This window comes from Electrophorus electricus, chromosome 14, assembly GCF_013358815.1.
Source record: "Electrophorus electricus isolate fEleEle1 chromosome 14, fEleEle1.pri, whole genome shotgun sequence".
Classification (NCBI taxonomy): Eukaryota; Metazoa; Chordata; class Actinopteri; order Gymnotiformes; family Gymnotidae; genus Electrophorus; species Electrophorus electricus.
Window position 1 is genome coordinate 18290860 of NC_049548.1, and position 14683 is coordinate 18305542.

At 47.1% G+C, this 14683-nt stretch overlaps 2 protein-coding genes and 1 long non-coding RNA gene across 4 annotated transcripts; 1 reads left to right on the top strand and 2 right to left on the bottom strand.

Moving 5' to 3' along the window:
* Window positions 1-206: 206 nt before the first annotated feature.
* On the bottom strand, window positions 207-7649 carry smarcd2 (SWI/SNF related, matrix associated, actin dependent regulator of chromatin, subfamily d, member 2). The gene is made up of 13 exons (XM_027009209.2): window positions 7201-7649; window positions 6283-6491; window positions 5254-5296; window positions 5027-5149; window positions 4633-4752; window positions 3748-3843; window positions 3466-3567; window positions 3165-3326; window positions 2950-3047; window positions 2633-2768; window positions 2258-2380; window positions 1794-1895; window positions 207-1686 (listed from the first exon to the last, which is right to left on the bottom strand). Exons 1-13 carry the CDS (start codon window positions 7333-7335, stop codon window positions 1633-1635), a joined length of 1503 nt encoding a protein of 500 aa, XP_026865010.2. The 5' UTR covers window positions 7336-7649; the 3' UTR covers window positions 207-1632.
* A 129-nt stretch (window positions 7650-7778) lies between these two features.
* LOC113576891 lies at window positions 7779-10254 on the top strand. Its single transcript, XR_003410564.2, has 2 exons — window positions 7779-8080; window positions 9803-10254. It is a non-coding gene; the product is annotated as an uncharacterized LOC113576891 (long non-coding RNA).
* si:dkeyp-118b1.2 (uncharacterized protein LOC559983 homolog) lies at window positions 9526-14545 on the bottom strand. 2 transcript variants are annotated; one of them, XM_027009239.2, is made up of 8 exons: window positions 14189-14545; window positions 13420-13540; window positions 12873-13005; window positions 12118-12289; window positions 11688-11785; window positions 11181-11239; window positions 10819-10864; window positions 9526-10511 (listed from the first exon to the last, which is right to left on the bottom strand). In XM_027009239.2, exons 2-8 carry the CDS (start codon window positions 13468-13470, stop codon window positions 10471-10473), a joined length of 600 nt encoding a protein of 199 aa, XP_026865040.1. In that variant the 5' UTR covers window positions 13471-13540; window positions 14189-14545; the 3' UTR covers window positions 9526-10470. The 2 variants fall into 2 exon arrangements, with proteins under 2 accessions (XP_026865040.1, XP_026865041.1); XM_027009240.2 differs by having other exon boundaries at window positions 11217-11239; window positions 14189-14537.
* Between the last annotated feature and the right edge of the window lie 138 nt (window positions 14546-14683).

Sequence of the window (14683 nt, forward strand, 5' to 3'; positions counted from 1 at the left end):
GTGCATGGGACGCACGGAGCGCAAACGCGCCTGTTTCCGCGTTTCAAGAATACAGCCAGCCACTTTTGTACAAGTAACAATAGTTTCACTCGTCAAGAAAGGAAATGATTGTTTAAGAAATTTTTTTTTTTGGGGGGAGGGGGGGTACACACCGAAAGTTAGTTTTATGTGAAAGGTATTAGAAATGAAACAATGACTTAAAAAGGTGCTGGCAGACAATTTTATTGTACAAAATATCAATAGAATGCCCAGTAAAAAAAAGTATAAAAAGCATTTGCTTGAAAACAAAAGCTAGGATACATGCATTTTCCTTTTAAACCATTTAAATCCACTCAACTGGTTATAAAATGTCACAGCAGACTTCAAGAATGTCACTGTCACTTTCTCTTTACATAAACATGTATAAAGACAAAAAAATATATATTCATTCTACTCAGATTGAGATTTGAAAGTACTTGTAAAACAAACATTTTAATAATGACTTAAGTGCCTGGGTCATCTATTAAAATCAACTCTCTTACCCCTTGAGCCAATCTCTGCCAATCTGTTAAAAGAGCAATGGCTTATCTGGTATTTGGAATGTATGAAGTGAAATTGCACACCAATCATTCATTCACACATTTCTGCCTGTAAACACACAAAAAATGGCTTTAATTTGAAAATTAAAGTGTGAAGACATTCCTCAACATTAATTTTGAAATGGCTTAGAATCCTACTCACTTATTACCAAAACTAGTAGAAAGCCTCTGTAGTCGCAGCTACGGTGACAACTGCCACAGTAAAATACCCTAACGACGCAAAAGAGCCTGTAAACACACCGGGAATCCAGGAGACTGCGCTCCGAGCAACTAGGCAGTCGAGCGTACACTGGACTGGCCAAACTGTGGCTCTGAAACGCATGTCGGCGGCATCTTTCTCAGAGATCAACGGACACAGATACCTGTATCCATGTTGCGTTCTATATTCGATACATATAATTCGCCAGAAGGGTCGTACCTATGCTAAGTCATTCTACGTCTGTGTCCTATAATCGTAATACAAAAGCTGAGATTTGGTTTTCCTTTTGCAGGTGAAAAAATACAAATGGGAACAAAAGCCATTTATGGCTTGATGGATCTGATAAAATTAGAAGAGCTTTCAAAAACACGACACGTGTGGTCCAAGAAAATTCTCAGGAGGCAGTGAAAACTCCGGCCAACTCCAACAGTTCCAACAGTTTTAAACAGCCCATTAGAGTTGATACCTGACGCCTCCTAAAGGGACCAGAAAACACGTCACACAAACCCCCCACCCCCAAAAAGCTCCAGACCGGAACTCAGCCAGCCCTCTCCTTAGAAAGCGATGGCTCTGGTTTGGACCTGCTGAAAATTACAATGAAGCTACGTATGAAAAACAAGAATAAGGCAGGGAAAAACAAACAAAAAACAAAAGCAAAAACAAGATGCATAATCATGCTGGTTCCAGTAGAGTCATCTGGTGACACCGTTTGAAGAAGCCCTCCTGCGCCGAAGCCTTCTCTGCTGCTGGAGTTAGCAGGACTGGAGTGAGCACCTGTTGCCCGTCCCATCCGTAGGGTATGGCAGGTCTTTGGCCCCGAGCCCAGGTGTGCTCTAACCCCAAGGGCCATGGGCTTCAGGTCAGCCGAATCCCCAGCACCTGCTCCAGCTCCTGTCTACGCTGCTGGACCTGTGAACCAGAAAACGCTTCCGGGATCAACGCCGATTGAGACTGCGGACTGCGTCCTGACCCGAGCTGTGCTGCGAGTCCAACACTCGGTGCCCAGCAGCACATACCTTGGCGAATACGTAGCGGCTCACGGCCTCCTGCGTCCACGATGACTGGAAGAAGGCACTCCTCCGCTCCTCCTCCGGGTTCCCGGCCGTGTCGGTCATCAGCTGAATCAAAAACAAAGTGGGCAAGCACACCATTGAAGGGGGCAAGAACGCAAGGCCACCCCCCCCGTGTCAGAGGCCAAGAACTCCTATTGGCCCAAGTCACCAGAGCCCCGGTAACATGAAGTGTTACTGAAAGCGGCATTGGCTCACACTTACTGCTGGGTTTTGACTTTGTTTCTTTTTTTAATCTTCTGACTCTTTCTGCTTTATTGCGTTTGTCTTGTTTATACTCTGAAGCAACACTGAGCCTGAAAATGCTACCATGTACACATATAGCTAATATTATCATTATCGCTGCTGCCGTTGGGGTGTGTGCGCGCATGCACGCAAGTGTCAGCGGTTCAGAGAACTACAGGCCTCACCTTCAGGTCTCTGCTCTGTGACTTCAGCCAGTCCTGGATGAAGTCCTGGGGGTTGTTACTGAAGCTCAGCATGAAGTCCCTCTGCGTCTTCAGCTGGTTTATGGACTCGATGGTCTCGTGGATCTGGACAGGAACAGCAAAAGGGGAGATCAACAACGCCTTTTAGAATGTGGGGGCTCATAAAATAAGCCCGACCCTGGTCAACTTCACACGGGCAGAAGAGCAGATCAACGTAGCACCATCAACGTACACATTCGAACCATAAGTCACCAGACGTATAATAACTATACAGATTGGTGGATTAGTGCAGCGATATGTGCAGGTTGGCCTTCTAAGTCCACCCACTCTCTCCCGTGTGCACGCACACACACACACTTTCATCTCCAGAGCGGCGATCTCCTGCTGGTTGGTGGTAGAGGACAGGAAGCTGGCCATCTGGCTCTTGAGCGGGTCGTCCACCTCTACATCAATGTCGAAACAGGCTGTCTTCTTTTGGTCGTTGGGGTCCACGCTGTCCATGAGTAAAGGGCACAGGACAGAGACGCCGTCAGTGTGGACAACACGAGTCTTACTGCGTCCACGCACGACACTGCTCGATGTAGCCCGTGCTGAACAAACCTTAAGCAACAAAAACCCAACCGATCCAGTGGAGGGGAGGACATGACAACCCACACACCCACCCACCCACCCACCTGATGACGTGGTTGATGACTATGGGATCGGGGTGTTGCAGGAGCCCAGCCAGCTTCATGGGGATCTCAGAGAACCTCATTCTGGGACAGGCAAAGATCTGGAACACCGCAGACAAAAACAGCCCCTGACCCAGCCGCCTCTCAACAACATGCATATGCTCCTCCCCACAAAAACGAGGAAACGGGACCGTCCTGACAAGGCCTCCACTCCCTACCTGCCGGAAGTAGCGGTTGCAGTTGATGAACTCCTTCTCGTGGCAATCCTGGAGCTTGTTGGTCTTGATGTAGAGCCACAGAGCCTGCATGATGCTGGCCCTGGTCTGGGTGTGTACACCCAGGAGACGTGCCAACCGTGGGTCCAGCTTGTACTGGGGAGGCTGGAAAGGAGAGCGAGAGATATGTACACTGTGTGTAATGTATGTAAACAAAAAAAAACAAACAAACAAACAAAAAAAAAAACACACACGTATATAAGCATAAACACCTCTGCCTGTGTGTGTGGGGAGTGCGTGTTACCTGGTGGTCCAGCATGAGGAGGAGAGTGCATTTTACGTTGACATCTCCGGGCCTCTTAACCTGAAAGCCATCCGTCTCCTGTGTGGTGGGCATCCTGTGCCACTGAGACACACAAAAATTACAACCATTCAAGCCCCAGCTTGAATGTGACCAGGGGGCTAACGTACAGATGCTTCCCATCGGGCCATGGGTCCACACCACTCCTGCAGCTGTTCTGGGCTTTCAGGCTTATTACTGTAATAATTAAGACTGCAATAGCAGGGACACTGCAGCAGGTTTTACCTCCACTAGATGGTTGTCTGGCCCATACAGCTCCTTGTCCAGCTCGATGACTAAACTTTTGAAGAAGGATGAAAACTTTCTCTTCTGTTTCCCAGGCTAATGTTGGTGGGATAGAAAACAAAAATAAATAGATTGCAAGGGAGGGAGAGAGCAAGAGCAAGAATGTTAACTGTGGTTAATGTTTCTAGTTTTCATGCTGTTGATTTCCACATTGTTTTGTGCTGACCACACTGGAGAACTTTGAGAGCTCACAGACACACAAACAGCCCACACACCACTTGCGCAACCATCTCTCTTCCCTAGACCACTCCCTCCATCCCACACATGCCTGAAACTCTGAGCCAGGGGGGGGGGGGGGGGGAAAGAGAGAGAGAGAAAAAAAAAGCACGTTTTGTGGCTACTGCTCGGCCAGTCACTGGGCCCTGCCCTTCAACAGCTCATGTCTTCATTACGACTCATTTCACACGGTGTACCAAACGTTGCAATTCCCCTTCACACTCCCCTTCTTCTCATAGGGGGGGGGGGGGGGGGGGGGGGGGTGGGGTATGTGAAACACATCTGGTTTGAGTTCACCAAGGACAAAAGCCCCAGCTATGAGAGCCTGGAGAGGTGTCCCATCAGCTAGGGAAGGCGAGGAGGCCTGGCCCTGTAAGATCATCATGTCTGAGAGAACTCCAGCCCTACTGAAGACCAGACGCTCGCAGCAGCTAACGCGAGGCTACAGCAGACTGCTACGACAGAGCCCACTCTATATATACAGGTGGTTAACATCCAACTCTGTGCCTGGAACGTCCTGCTTTGAAGGAACTCTGTTCTCTTGGAGACCAAACACAACAGATGCCGTGCAGTGACGGAAAGTCGTCCAGGATGCAGCCCCTAACTTACATCCTCCAGGAGTTTGCCTTCCACTCGGAGCTCCCACGATGCCACTTTCTCAGACTCCTCCCCCTCCAGTTTGCCCGGCGTGCAGGTGTTGGAGATATACACCCGCAACTTGCGCTTTTGCTGTGGGGGAAACAAACCAGTCACGGACCAAAAATCGGCTAGCCGTCTCTGCTGGGTTTAAAGGGAAGAGAGGATTATACAGCTACATCCGGGCCTGTGACCAGTTAAGGCCATAAAAACCGCAACATGCTCTCCCGAAAATCCAGAACGCAAGAGGCTGTAGTGTAGTCTTTTGGCTAACCCCACCCCTCAACGCGGTCCTTCTCGATGGTGACACACTGCACCTTCGGCACCCCCCACCCATTCGCCAAGTGGCACGAGGAAGGAACTTCACTGTAATGGGCTTCTTGATGGCCTCCTGGATCTCCATACGCTTGCGTGCGATGGTCTGGTCCAGCTTCCTCTCAAAGGCTAGGAGGTCCATGTACGCCTGAGACTCGGGCACCAGGTCTCGAATCTGCACAGCCATGCACAAGCCCAGTTACCTCAGCAGACGGGCAGTGTGTGGACAGATGGTCATACAGTGTGTGGACAGATGGTCATACAAGTATTAAAACTCACCCTCTGTGGGAGGACTTTGTCAGCCATCTTGCGCCTTTTGACCCTGTAGCCATAAAGCAAACAGGTTGATGCAGGCATTCTAACAGTCAGTCATCGGCAAAAACTGGAGGAACCAGATTTGAATAAACATGATCCAGGTTTTGTGGGTGGAAGCCATTACATGCAGCTGCCGCTTCACTGTAGTGTTCTCAAGTAGCGTTCCACACATTATTAACATCTGGAGAGAAAAAAAGGCTCCAACAACTTACTTCCAAATGTTTATTCTTCCTAAGTGCATTTAAATGCGTAGCCTATTCATCTTCTTGGGCTCCTCAACATGAATTCAATCAAGAGAAAACTCAACATGTGGTTACAAATGGCAGACCAACTAAATCACCCTTTAAAAAAACAAAAAAAAAACAGCAACCTGTTTTTTCCTGTCAACTAGTTTCAAACGTCAGATAGTTCACCTCTTCTTTGTGGCTCAGTCCACCAGCTAAGACCATGAGACATCTTGAAAGTTAAACTGCCTTTGTTTCAGGGCAATACCCCCCACCCGCCCACACCACCTGCCCACCCGCTCGCACGCAGGAGGAAACAAAAGAGATTCTTTCTGGAAGAGGGGAAGAGCTCCCATCATTACCACGTCATACCAGACATGTCTCTGCCAAACCTCTAATGATTAAATATTCTTTTGAACTGCTAAAGCAAACAGTAGATTTTTAGCCATGTTCAGAATGAACAAATACAGGAAGTTGTAGGCGCACAACGTTCTAAAAGCACTGACGACTAAATATGCATTTGAGACAAGTGAGACTACTATGCAATAGCCTTTTAAGAACTGCTAATCTAGCAAACTCAATTAACTAATCTAGCAAACTGCAATTAGCGTCATATCTTTTGATAGTTGGCATTAAAGCCAGCCCCAATACAGGATCAGCATAAAGCACATTTCGCATCATGAAATCCGTTGCCTTTCGTCAGCATTTTTGCTGCCACACCACAAAACGCGGCGCTGCTCTGAATCTCACAACGCCAACTAGCACTCACCCTCTTCGGGGACCCATCAGTCCCGAAGATTGCTGTTGCTGCTGCTGCTGTTGCTGCTGGAGGAGTCTCTTCCTCACAGGGTCCAGCGGGGTCTGGGGCATCCCGGGACGCACGGGCATGGTGCCACTGTAAGACGGCCCTGGCAGAGGGGCGCCCAGCGACCCCAGGCTGCCCATGGGCACAGTTCGGCTCGGTGGCATAACAGACCGCTGTACGCACACACACACACACACACACACACACACACAAATCTCTTTCGTTACAGGCTCGAGGATGATCCTTCACTGGTCATTTTCATCAATCAGTCGCCCATAACGTGATGCAGCATCTCACAAAACAGTCACATGCCAAAACGAATCTCATGCTGAACTGTAGCCAACTATTGTAACGTTAGGTAACTTTATTCGTAAATGAGATAGGATTAGCTACAGCCGTCTTCCCCGTTTCGTGGATCGTTTTTATTCTGATGAAGTAAATTCGTCGGGCGTCATTTCTTATTAGCATTGTTCAAAGGAGCCGCAGCTAGCTAGCGAACACCAAGCTAATGGCTGCACTTAAACGCGGAAGTGTCTGGAATCAACACTTATACTGCAGAGAAGCGGCATTTATACTACATTTGTTGCCAAAATATTTATACCAATTCGATTTGACCGAACCACCATGCTGATTTATCCCGGTAACTTGGTGAAAATGCGTCTTTTTGCAAACTACGACCCACCCCGCAGATAGCACGGCTATGTGATTAGCTACCACAACTATCTTAGTTTAGCCAGCCACTTTCTAGACAAAGCGGGCGCTGAGGGGAGACTGTGACGCAAGGCGCTAACGGCGATAAAACAGCAAAAAAACCCAAAACCCGCTCGGTAACGTCCGCAAACCGCTCCGACACCGAGGAGAGTCGGTAACGTCGGCACTTACCGGATACGGGCTAGCCGCGCTGGGCACCGCTCGGAAACCCGAGCTCTGCGGCATCCTCATCCCTCCCGGGTGGCTCGAGCTCATGGGGTTCACGGGGGTCCCGGAGTTAACGGGGAAGCCCGCTCGAGAGGCCATCTTAACGGCGTGCCGCGTGACGGGGAAGCGCGCGAAGTGTTTCCAGAAAGAACGCGATTGCGGCGCGAGAGCGAGTTACTTCCATCTAACTCGGCTCGCGCTAACTTTCGGTCTTCCGCGCGTGAATTTCACAACAAAGTTCTCTGGTGTTTAGCCCCAAAAATACCAAACCCAGTCCGCTAGGTTAGCTCGCGACGTTGTTGTTATTGCATTAAGTGATCGGTGAGCGTGTCAAACCGCCACCCGACCCGCCCTAACGGCTGGCTCGCGAGAACATTTTAAAGAGTTCCACCGACGTCTAAAGATAGCGGAGCGCGAACAGCGTCTGATTGGCTCCGCCCACCGGGGGTGCCAGATTACCTCAAACACTCCCACTTTAAGACGCTCTCTTTTTGTGGCGCTGTTTAAAACAAACAAACAAACAAACAAACAACAACAACTACTACTACTACTACTGCTGCAGCTGGAGATAAAATGTCTCCCATTTTCCTCTCAATCATTGTTTTCATATACACTGCTGTAATTATGGGTTAACATCAGAAACATGCTTTCTCAAATATTTGACATTGTAACAGGAACAGGTTTAACGTAAATAGCCTGTCGCATTTGGACTAGCGGGGATGGGCGAAACCAGAACCAACAGGGAAGGTTCCTCATTCATGACCGCCCGGTTCTTTGATATTGAAACGTACACCCGTCTTTGGCTGGAAGACTGAGGCTTGAGGAGGCTCTCGGCATAGCGCAGGTAACCGAACTGTTTTTACGGAGCAGACAGCTTCGTTCCCCGCTGACACCCACCGCTGGCAGGTGGGAAAGAAAATGCAGAAGTTACGTGCCTCCTGGCCTTCAGATCTGGTCCAGAAAGTGAAGCGCCTCCCTGGATATGCCAAAACCGGTTCGTATTAAATCATTAGTGATGGCAACTCGATACAAAATCACGGAGAGACTTTAACTTCTTAAGTCTTATTATAGTGAAGTGCTGTTTATCAGAAGGGCAGGAATAGCGGACGGACGATGATAAACAGTTCCGACAGTTTTAGCAGTTCCTATTTTGTGGTGATACTGGCGGCAGGCCGCTCCCTGCTCGGTGCCATCGTGGCCTTCCACTTCCTTTTTAAGGTCGTGGTGTGAAGGAAAAGTCACTGTTCCCCCCGTGTGAAGGGAAGGTGTGAGAGACCAGAGCTGGGAACATGAAACGTGGCCAGCATTTAACTCCTGCATATGCCCAAGTACCTTGACAAATCCTAGACCTCCTCTAGGTTGCGTGGAGACGAGGGAGCAAAAACTCGCTCCCTATGGTGTAAGGGACTTCGGAATAGCTTTGAAATTAAACACAGGTCAAAGTGTGCATCAGCGCAAAACCTTGGCTTCTACTGGAGACGAAGTTAACATTTTTATTGTACTCGCAACTTGCTGACCTGCAGGACTTCAAATGAACCCGTTGGAGTTTTGTTGTCCAGCAGATGGCGCTGTGTCTCCTCGTCAAATAAGTCTGGATCATTAAAAACATCAAACATTTAAAATCAAACGCAAGCTAGGACGGGAACGTGGTAGATATCAAGTTTCTGTCATACAAACAAACGTTGGTCTTGAAATCTTCTATTGGGGTAAATTTTTCTCCACCTGTGCAGGAAAAGGCAGAGCATGAATGATGCAGTTAATTATTGCGTTAATTAATTTTTGACCTGACTAAGTTACACAGTGACTTCCATACTAGTCAGAACCTGATGCCAAGAAACAGAGTAGTTAAACTGATTGCAGTCGCTACAGGGCTTTATTACTCAGGCTGTCATGTAACCATTTCCTCAAATGTAATGCAAATTGGCAATTCATGACTGCATAGTTAGCCAGCACCTATAGATGGATAAAAAAAAGTCCAATATAACTCTTTCGTGGTATAGAACGTAAGCAATCCAGTCTGTAAGCTGGTTGGGTCATGAAACCTGCCTCTTACAATCGAGATTCTGGGAGTGGACTCCCAGCCTGTAAGCCGCTGGAGTCGCATGCAGCTAGGATATGCAGTGGAGGGCATTTCGGAACAAAACAAACAACTTCACCCCCAGTAGTAGATTTCATAGAAATATTGATTTTATATGTTTCAAATGGACTGACCTCCCTGTGAACTGTTGTCCCCTAAAACTGCATGTTAAAGAGGACTGTGTGTGGGTCTCAAGCGCACGCGCACACACATTATTTTCAGAGTGTATTATGTTTATTACACATGTGACAAGTCCATAAGAATAAGACTCATGGCCAGGATAGCAGCATTTTCCAGCTAGTCAAACATGTCGTTACAACACAGTGAAGACACATGATTCCTTACACTGTAAACATCTAGTACATAAAAGTCAGACTTAAAAGCTAAACAAAGGGAAAAAATACAATTAAAAGAATAGATCTGAGTCAGTGGTAGATTCAAGTTTTCATATAATCCCAAAGTTTTTTTTTTTCCTCTTCCTGTAATCAGAGCGTGGTGCGTAGGACATCTACTCCGCCTCGAGAAACACTTGGAACAAACCATCTTGCTTTGCACAAGCTTCACGTCTGAAAACATACGCCATCTCCGAAAGGCAGAACAAGCAGCACAGAGAGGACTGTTGATATACGTATGGTTTACTCCTCTTCTCTTGGATGCCTTTCAAAACCTCAGCTTTAAACATGCACACCCTCAAAAGGGTGAGCAAGACAGAAAAATGGGGCTCCACCTCGGGAAAGGCAGGGGCACAGCCCACTGGAACTCTGCGCTCGGCTACTTCTGCCTGCTGTGGTAACATCCCTGAGGCCTTCTCACTGTTCAGCGAGTCAGGCTGTCACTCTGAATTAGGAGGCTACATTATCAAGACACGATCAACACAACGTTGTTAACTGTGCAAAAATTCCAGAAAAAAAAAAAAATCAGAACACCATCATAAAGAAATGTAAAAAAAAAAGAGAACATTTGTGTAAACTGAATGACAATCAGTCAAAGTTGCTTCTAGTGACCAACATCTTCCAGACCATCCGTTCAGTTTCCTAAGGTGAACAGAATGGCATTGCAGGTAGTGACTGAAGGGATCTCGCTGCCAACAACGTTACCGTGGAAACGCTTTGTCTCTTAGCAACACGCAAGGACTTTCCTGGGTCTCTACATGTCATTTAGGATCCAGCGAAGCTGAAGGATGAAGACAGATCTTTGGCTTTTAAAAGAAGACCCGAGTCAGTTAGTGTGTCATCCTCACGCCTACGTATATCTTAAATACTGCTGGAGCTGCCGTCATTAGCAAGGATTTGGGCATCACACACACACACACACACACATTTATGCCACTTTACTATTTACTTGATGTTAAATTTGAAAAAAAAAAATCTCAATATGGAATCTTCTACAGAAGATTCCAATGGACAGAAACAATTCTCTCCAAGTGCCTTCACATAAGCATAGCAGTTCTGAAAGTCTTTGTTTGGGGTTTCATAGACATGTCTATGGACTGCACATATACTCACCATTTTTATGTTTTAAAGATTTAGATCTTCTTGGAGAATTTGGATTCTGTGGAGAGAGAGAGAGAGAGAGAAAAAAAAAGAGAGGCTAGTATCCATCCCTAATTCTCTGGCTCACAGCGCGTTAAACGGTGCTAAAATATCAAGGGTGGGCGGCTCTGCTATCCTGGGATCTGCCTGTCTAGAAAAGGAACCCAAGACGCTCATTAGTGCAGAGAGGCTTCAAGTAGACGAGCAGAGATTACCACATACAGCCTGATCGGTGATGTGTTGTTGTACAAGATTATATTTTGCACTGTTTTGACACGTTTCTGATTACACTATGGTCCAAGGAGTAAAGTGCATAACTGGGAAAACACACTTACCAACTGTACAGGTTGTTTCAAAGAATGTAAAAATACCTTATCTGCCTTTCTCTTCTTGGCTGCAGCACAAAATGAGAACCAATATCAAACACACACTTAAGCTGAGCATTACTGTGCAAACACTACTAAAATTAGGGCTGCACAACATACTGCTTCTTGAACGTTATTGTAATACTCGTCTTTTGTGCGATGCTGATATCACAGAAGTCTGACACATGACAATAACTTTTGTCATCATGTTGTTCAAACTAACGCAGGCCAATCTTTGACTATGCTGAATCAAAATTTTTCCACCGTGAATTTAATACATTGCAAGGTGTACAATATTCAGCACTACCACTGCAATACATTTCGTTCCTCATCAACCAGCCAAAAGTAAAATTATAACATTTGACTGTTCTCTGGTGTGGTAAGACGCAATATGCTAATCTGAGGTACTCCTCAAGGTAAAAGGTGTAACCGTAACTATGGTAATTCAGGCATTTCTGATAGTAATTGGGCTCTCACCTTTCTTCTCTGCCCCATAGGACCAGTCATTATCATTGACATCATCGTTGTCTTCCTGATCACTTTCTGACTTGTTTGTGTTGTTGCCGCTGGCTATTCTGTGTAGGAGTAAGCAAACCAGGTCACAACAATCCACAAGCTCAGCAAAAAAAAAAAAAGTTTCTGTGATCATATATCAGGTGGCAGTTCAAAGCAAAATTAAAGGAATTTCTCAGAAACCTGTACCCATGAGGATTTGTCAGGTACCCGCTTACAATAACGGGGCTGGGGTGTCCCGGGTATCTGCTACCATGGGGTGGGGGTTTTGGGATTTCTGATTTACCTGCTGATGTGAGGGAGGTGGGATGCAGTATTTTTCAGGATTTGCTGTGTTGGGGGGGGGGGGGTGCACGGCGATGTGACTGAAGGGAGTAGAGGATTTCTCGAGTACCTGCGGTTGGCGATGCGGCTGCTGTTGCGGCCCATACCCAGGCACTTCTCCAGGTGGGGGGCGAAGCGAGATGCAGCAATGCTGCGGCTGCAGTTGGGACAAACACACTCCTTGTTCTTCCACTGGTTGTACACCTGGCCGAAGATGTCCACCCCGGGCTGGTCCACGATTTCTGCCAGCCAACAAACACCAGTGATCTTCCAGCAGATGGGCATGCATACACGTGTTGGGTGTTCGTGCGCAACAGTGATCAAAATCAGCCAGCAGGGTAAAAAAACAAGGTCAAACCAATGTATGAGCATGACCACAGCCGATATCAAACTCAGCTGAACCAAGATGCATGAAGATTTGCTAATGTTTCCAAACATATCAATATATGAAAAATAATATTTCAAATGTGAAAATGATGATCTCTCCAAAAATACCCAACACAAACAGATAAGACACGACATAGCAACAAGGGACACTATATGCAAGATGATCAAAACAATTCAAAAAGGAATCTTCTCCTGAAAGAAGCACAATAACATTCTGAAATATTTTAAATTTCCAATAAGAAAGAATAAAATAAAGCATACTTCTAAAACAACCCCAATTACAGTGAGAGGATTTGCCTGGCGCCTGATCAGAACAAGGGCTTCTGGGTAGAAAGGCACCTGTTGTGTGCGTGCGTGTATGTGTGTCAGCATTAAGCCCTTCATCCTCACTCTGAAAAGACCCGTTTGAGGCGTTAGCGCACGGCAACAGGACAGTACCAAAGTCCTTCATGCTCTCCTGGTCTGTGTCGTCCAGGAAGAAATAGCCCTGTTTGACGGCGCGGTGCACCTCGAAGCACAGTCCCAGGCATGCATCCTCCACCAGGTCGGACAGAATCTCCTGGGCGATGCCCTGAAACGAAGATCACGTGCCCAGCATCACACCAGCTGCACCACTGTAAACATCCTCCGTTTGGGGTGGAAAGAGTATGTGCGAACACTGAACGTCCAGTGGACGATTCTGTGTAATGGGTTAAGATTGCATGTGCTTTATACGTTAACCAATACACAGTGAGGGACGCCGGGAATGCTATATGGAAGTAAACATTATTGGAAGCGCACACACACAGAGACACACACACACACAGAGACACACACAGAGACACACACAGAGACACACACACACACAGAGACACACACACACACAGAGACACACACACACACAGAGACACACACACACACAGAGACACACACACACACACAGAGACACACACACACACACAGAGACACACACAAGGACGAAAAACACAGCAGCACTCGCACCCACCTCCATCTTGCTGTTGTCCATGTTGGACAAGGACCGCTCCTCCATTTTCATTTGCAAAAACTAGAGGAGAACTCGCTGCTGTCTACATGCTGTAGAGCACCGGGCGTGAGGGAAGTCAGGACTGCAATCAGAAGACGAACAAAAGGAAACACCCACACCCACACCCCATGAGACAGCAGTTATCCTCTTACCTAAAACCATGCGTCAAATGTCATTTGCAGTTAAAACTACAGCAGCTGAGGACCGGATCGTGAAGCGGACATGAGTCCCACGGAGGCGCGGATGGGGGCCAAATTTAGCCAGCCAAATCAGTTCCGTTCCGTTCCCCTACTCCCGGGCACTTGACACATCGCCACTCTTTCTAGACAAAACCTGACAGCCGACTGTTCTCTCGTCAGACAAACGATTCACGCCACGAGCACAGAAACAATGTAGCCAGGTTAAAGCGAAAACACTGGGGTTACAGAATGACCGCAGACTGTTTCAGATAACGCGCTACTACACAACACAGCATCGCCTGCCAAGCCAAAATGCATCTGTGCCGACAGTTAAACCCAAACTGCGTCTGTAATCTGGGACATGCACACGCGTTTGTGATCAGGACGCGACCATCACGAGTCGCTGGCTCCCGTTAAGAGTTCATTAGCCAAACGTCTTCGCGAAATGCAGCCGGATAACTTAGCTTCCGAAACAAATCTTAGTGTAAACGTCGACACGAAACGTCCTTACACTCGGTGCATTTTAACTTCAGTCTCTTAAGTTAACTTACCTTCTGCAGAATGGCCTCTTTCGGCTTTATTATCCTCCCACCGCAAGCGCCGACTTGCTCATCTGATTAAATCTGTCCTGCTTTGTAACTCTCCGCGCATTCAAGTCCCTTTAAACGTTTTTTTCCAATAAAAACACACACAGAAACGCCTTCCTATTGTGCCACTTCCCTACAGCGTTTCCTGACGGATTAAAAAAAGACGTTTAAATCGCGTCGCTGAGAGCAGCAGCCCAGTCCGCAGGCTTCCATTTTCTATTAGACTCAGACCTGACTAATCGATTCCCATCCCAGGGCGTGGCCAACGGGATTTGCTGAATCGCAATTAAAAAGTCGACCGGGCATTAAGGCCGTTCCGCACCGATTTTATTTGGTGCGTTTTATTCGGACGATTGTAAATGTAAATAAGCGCGTGTCTCCCACACCAAACGCGACTTTTCCGACAGCGAAAATGCGATTTAATATTATTTGTGCTGTGTCCGAACTTTTGTTTTTTGC

Bases quoted from the DNA above. Each gene is read 5' to 3' on its own strand.
- smarcd2 (XM_027009209.2), bottom strand. From the start codon at position 7,335: ATGGCCTCTCGAGCGGGCTTCCCCGTTAACTCCGGGACCCCCGTGAAC. The intron at 6,492-7,200 runs GTAAGTGCCGAC...GTGTGCGTACAG, and splicing joins GCGCGGCTAGCCCGTATCCG to CGGTCTGTTATGCCACCGAG. The intron at 3,048-3,164 runs GTAGGGAGTGGA...GCGGTGTTCCAG, and splicing joins GCAACCGCTACTTCCGGCAG to ATCTTTGCCTGTCCCAGAAT.
- si:dkeyp-118b1.2 (XM_027009239.2), bottom strand. From the start codon at position 13,470: ATGAAAATGGAGGAGCGGTCCTTGTCCAACATGGACAACAGCAAGATG. The intron at 11,786-12,117 runs GTACTCGAGAAA...ACTCCTACACAG, and splicing joins AGCCGCATCGCCAACCGCAG to AATAGCCAGCGGCAACAACA. The intron at 10,512-10,818 runs GTGAGTATATGT...TTCTTTTAAAAG, and splicing joins ATCTTTAAAACATAAAAATG to CCAAAGATCTGTCTTCATCC.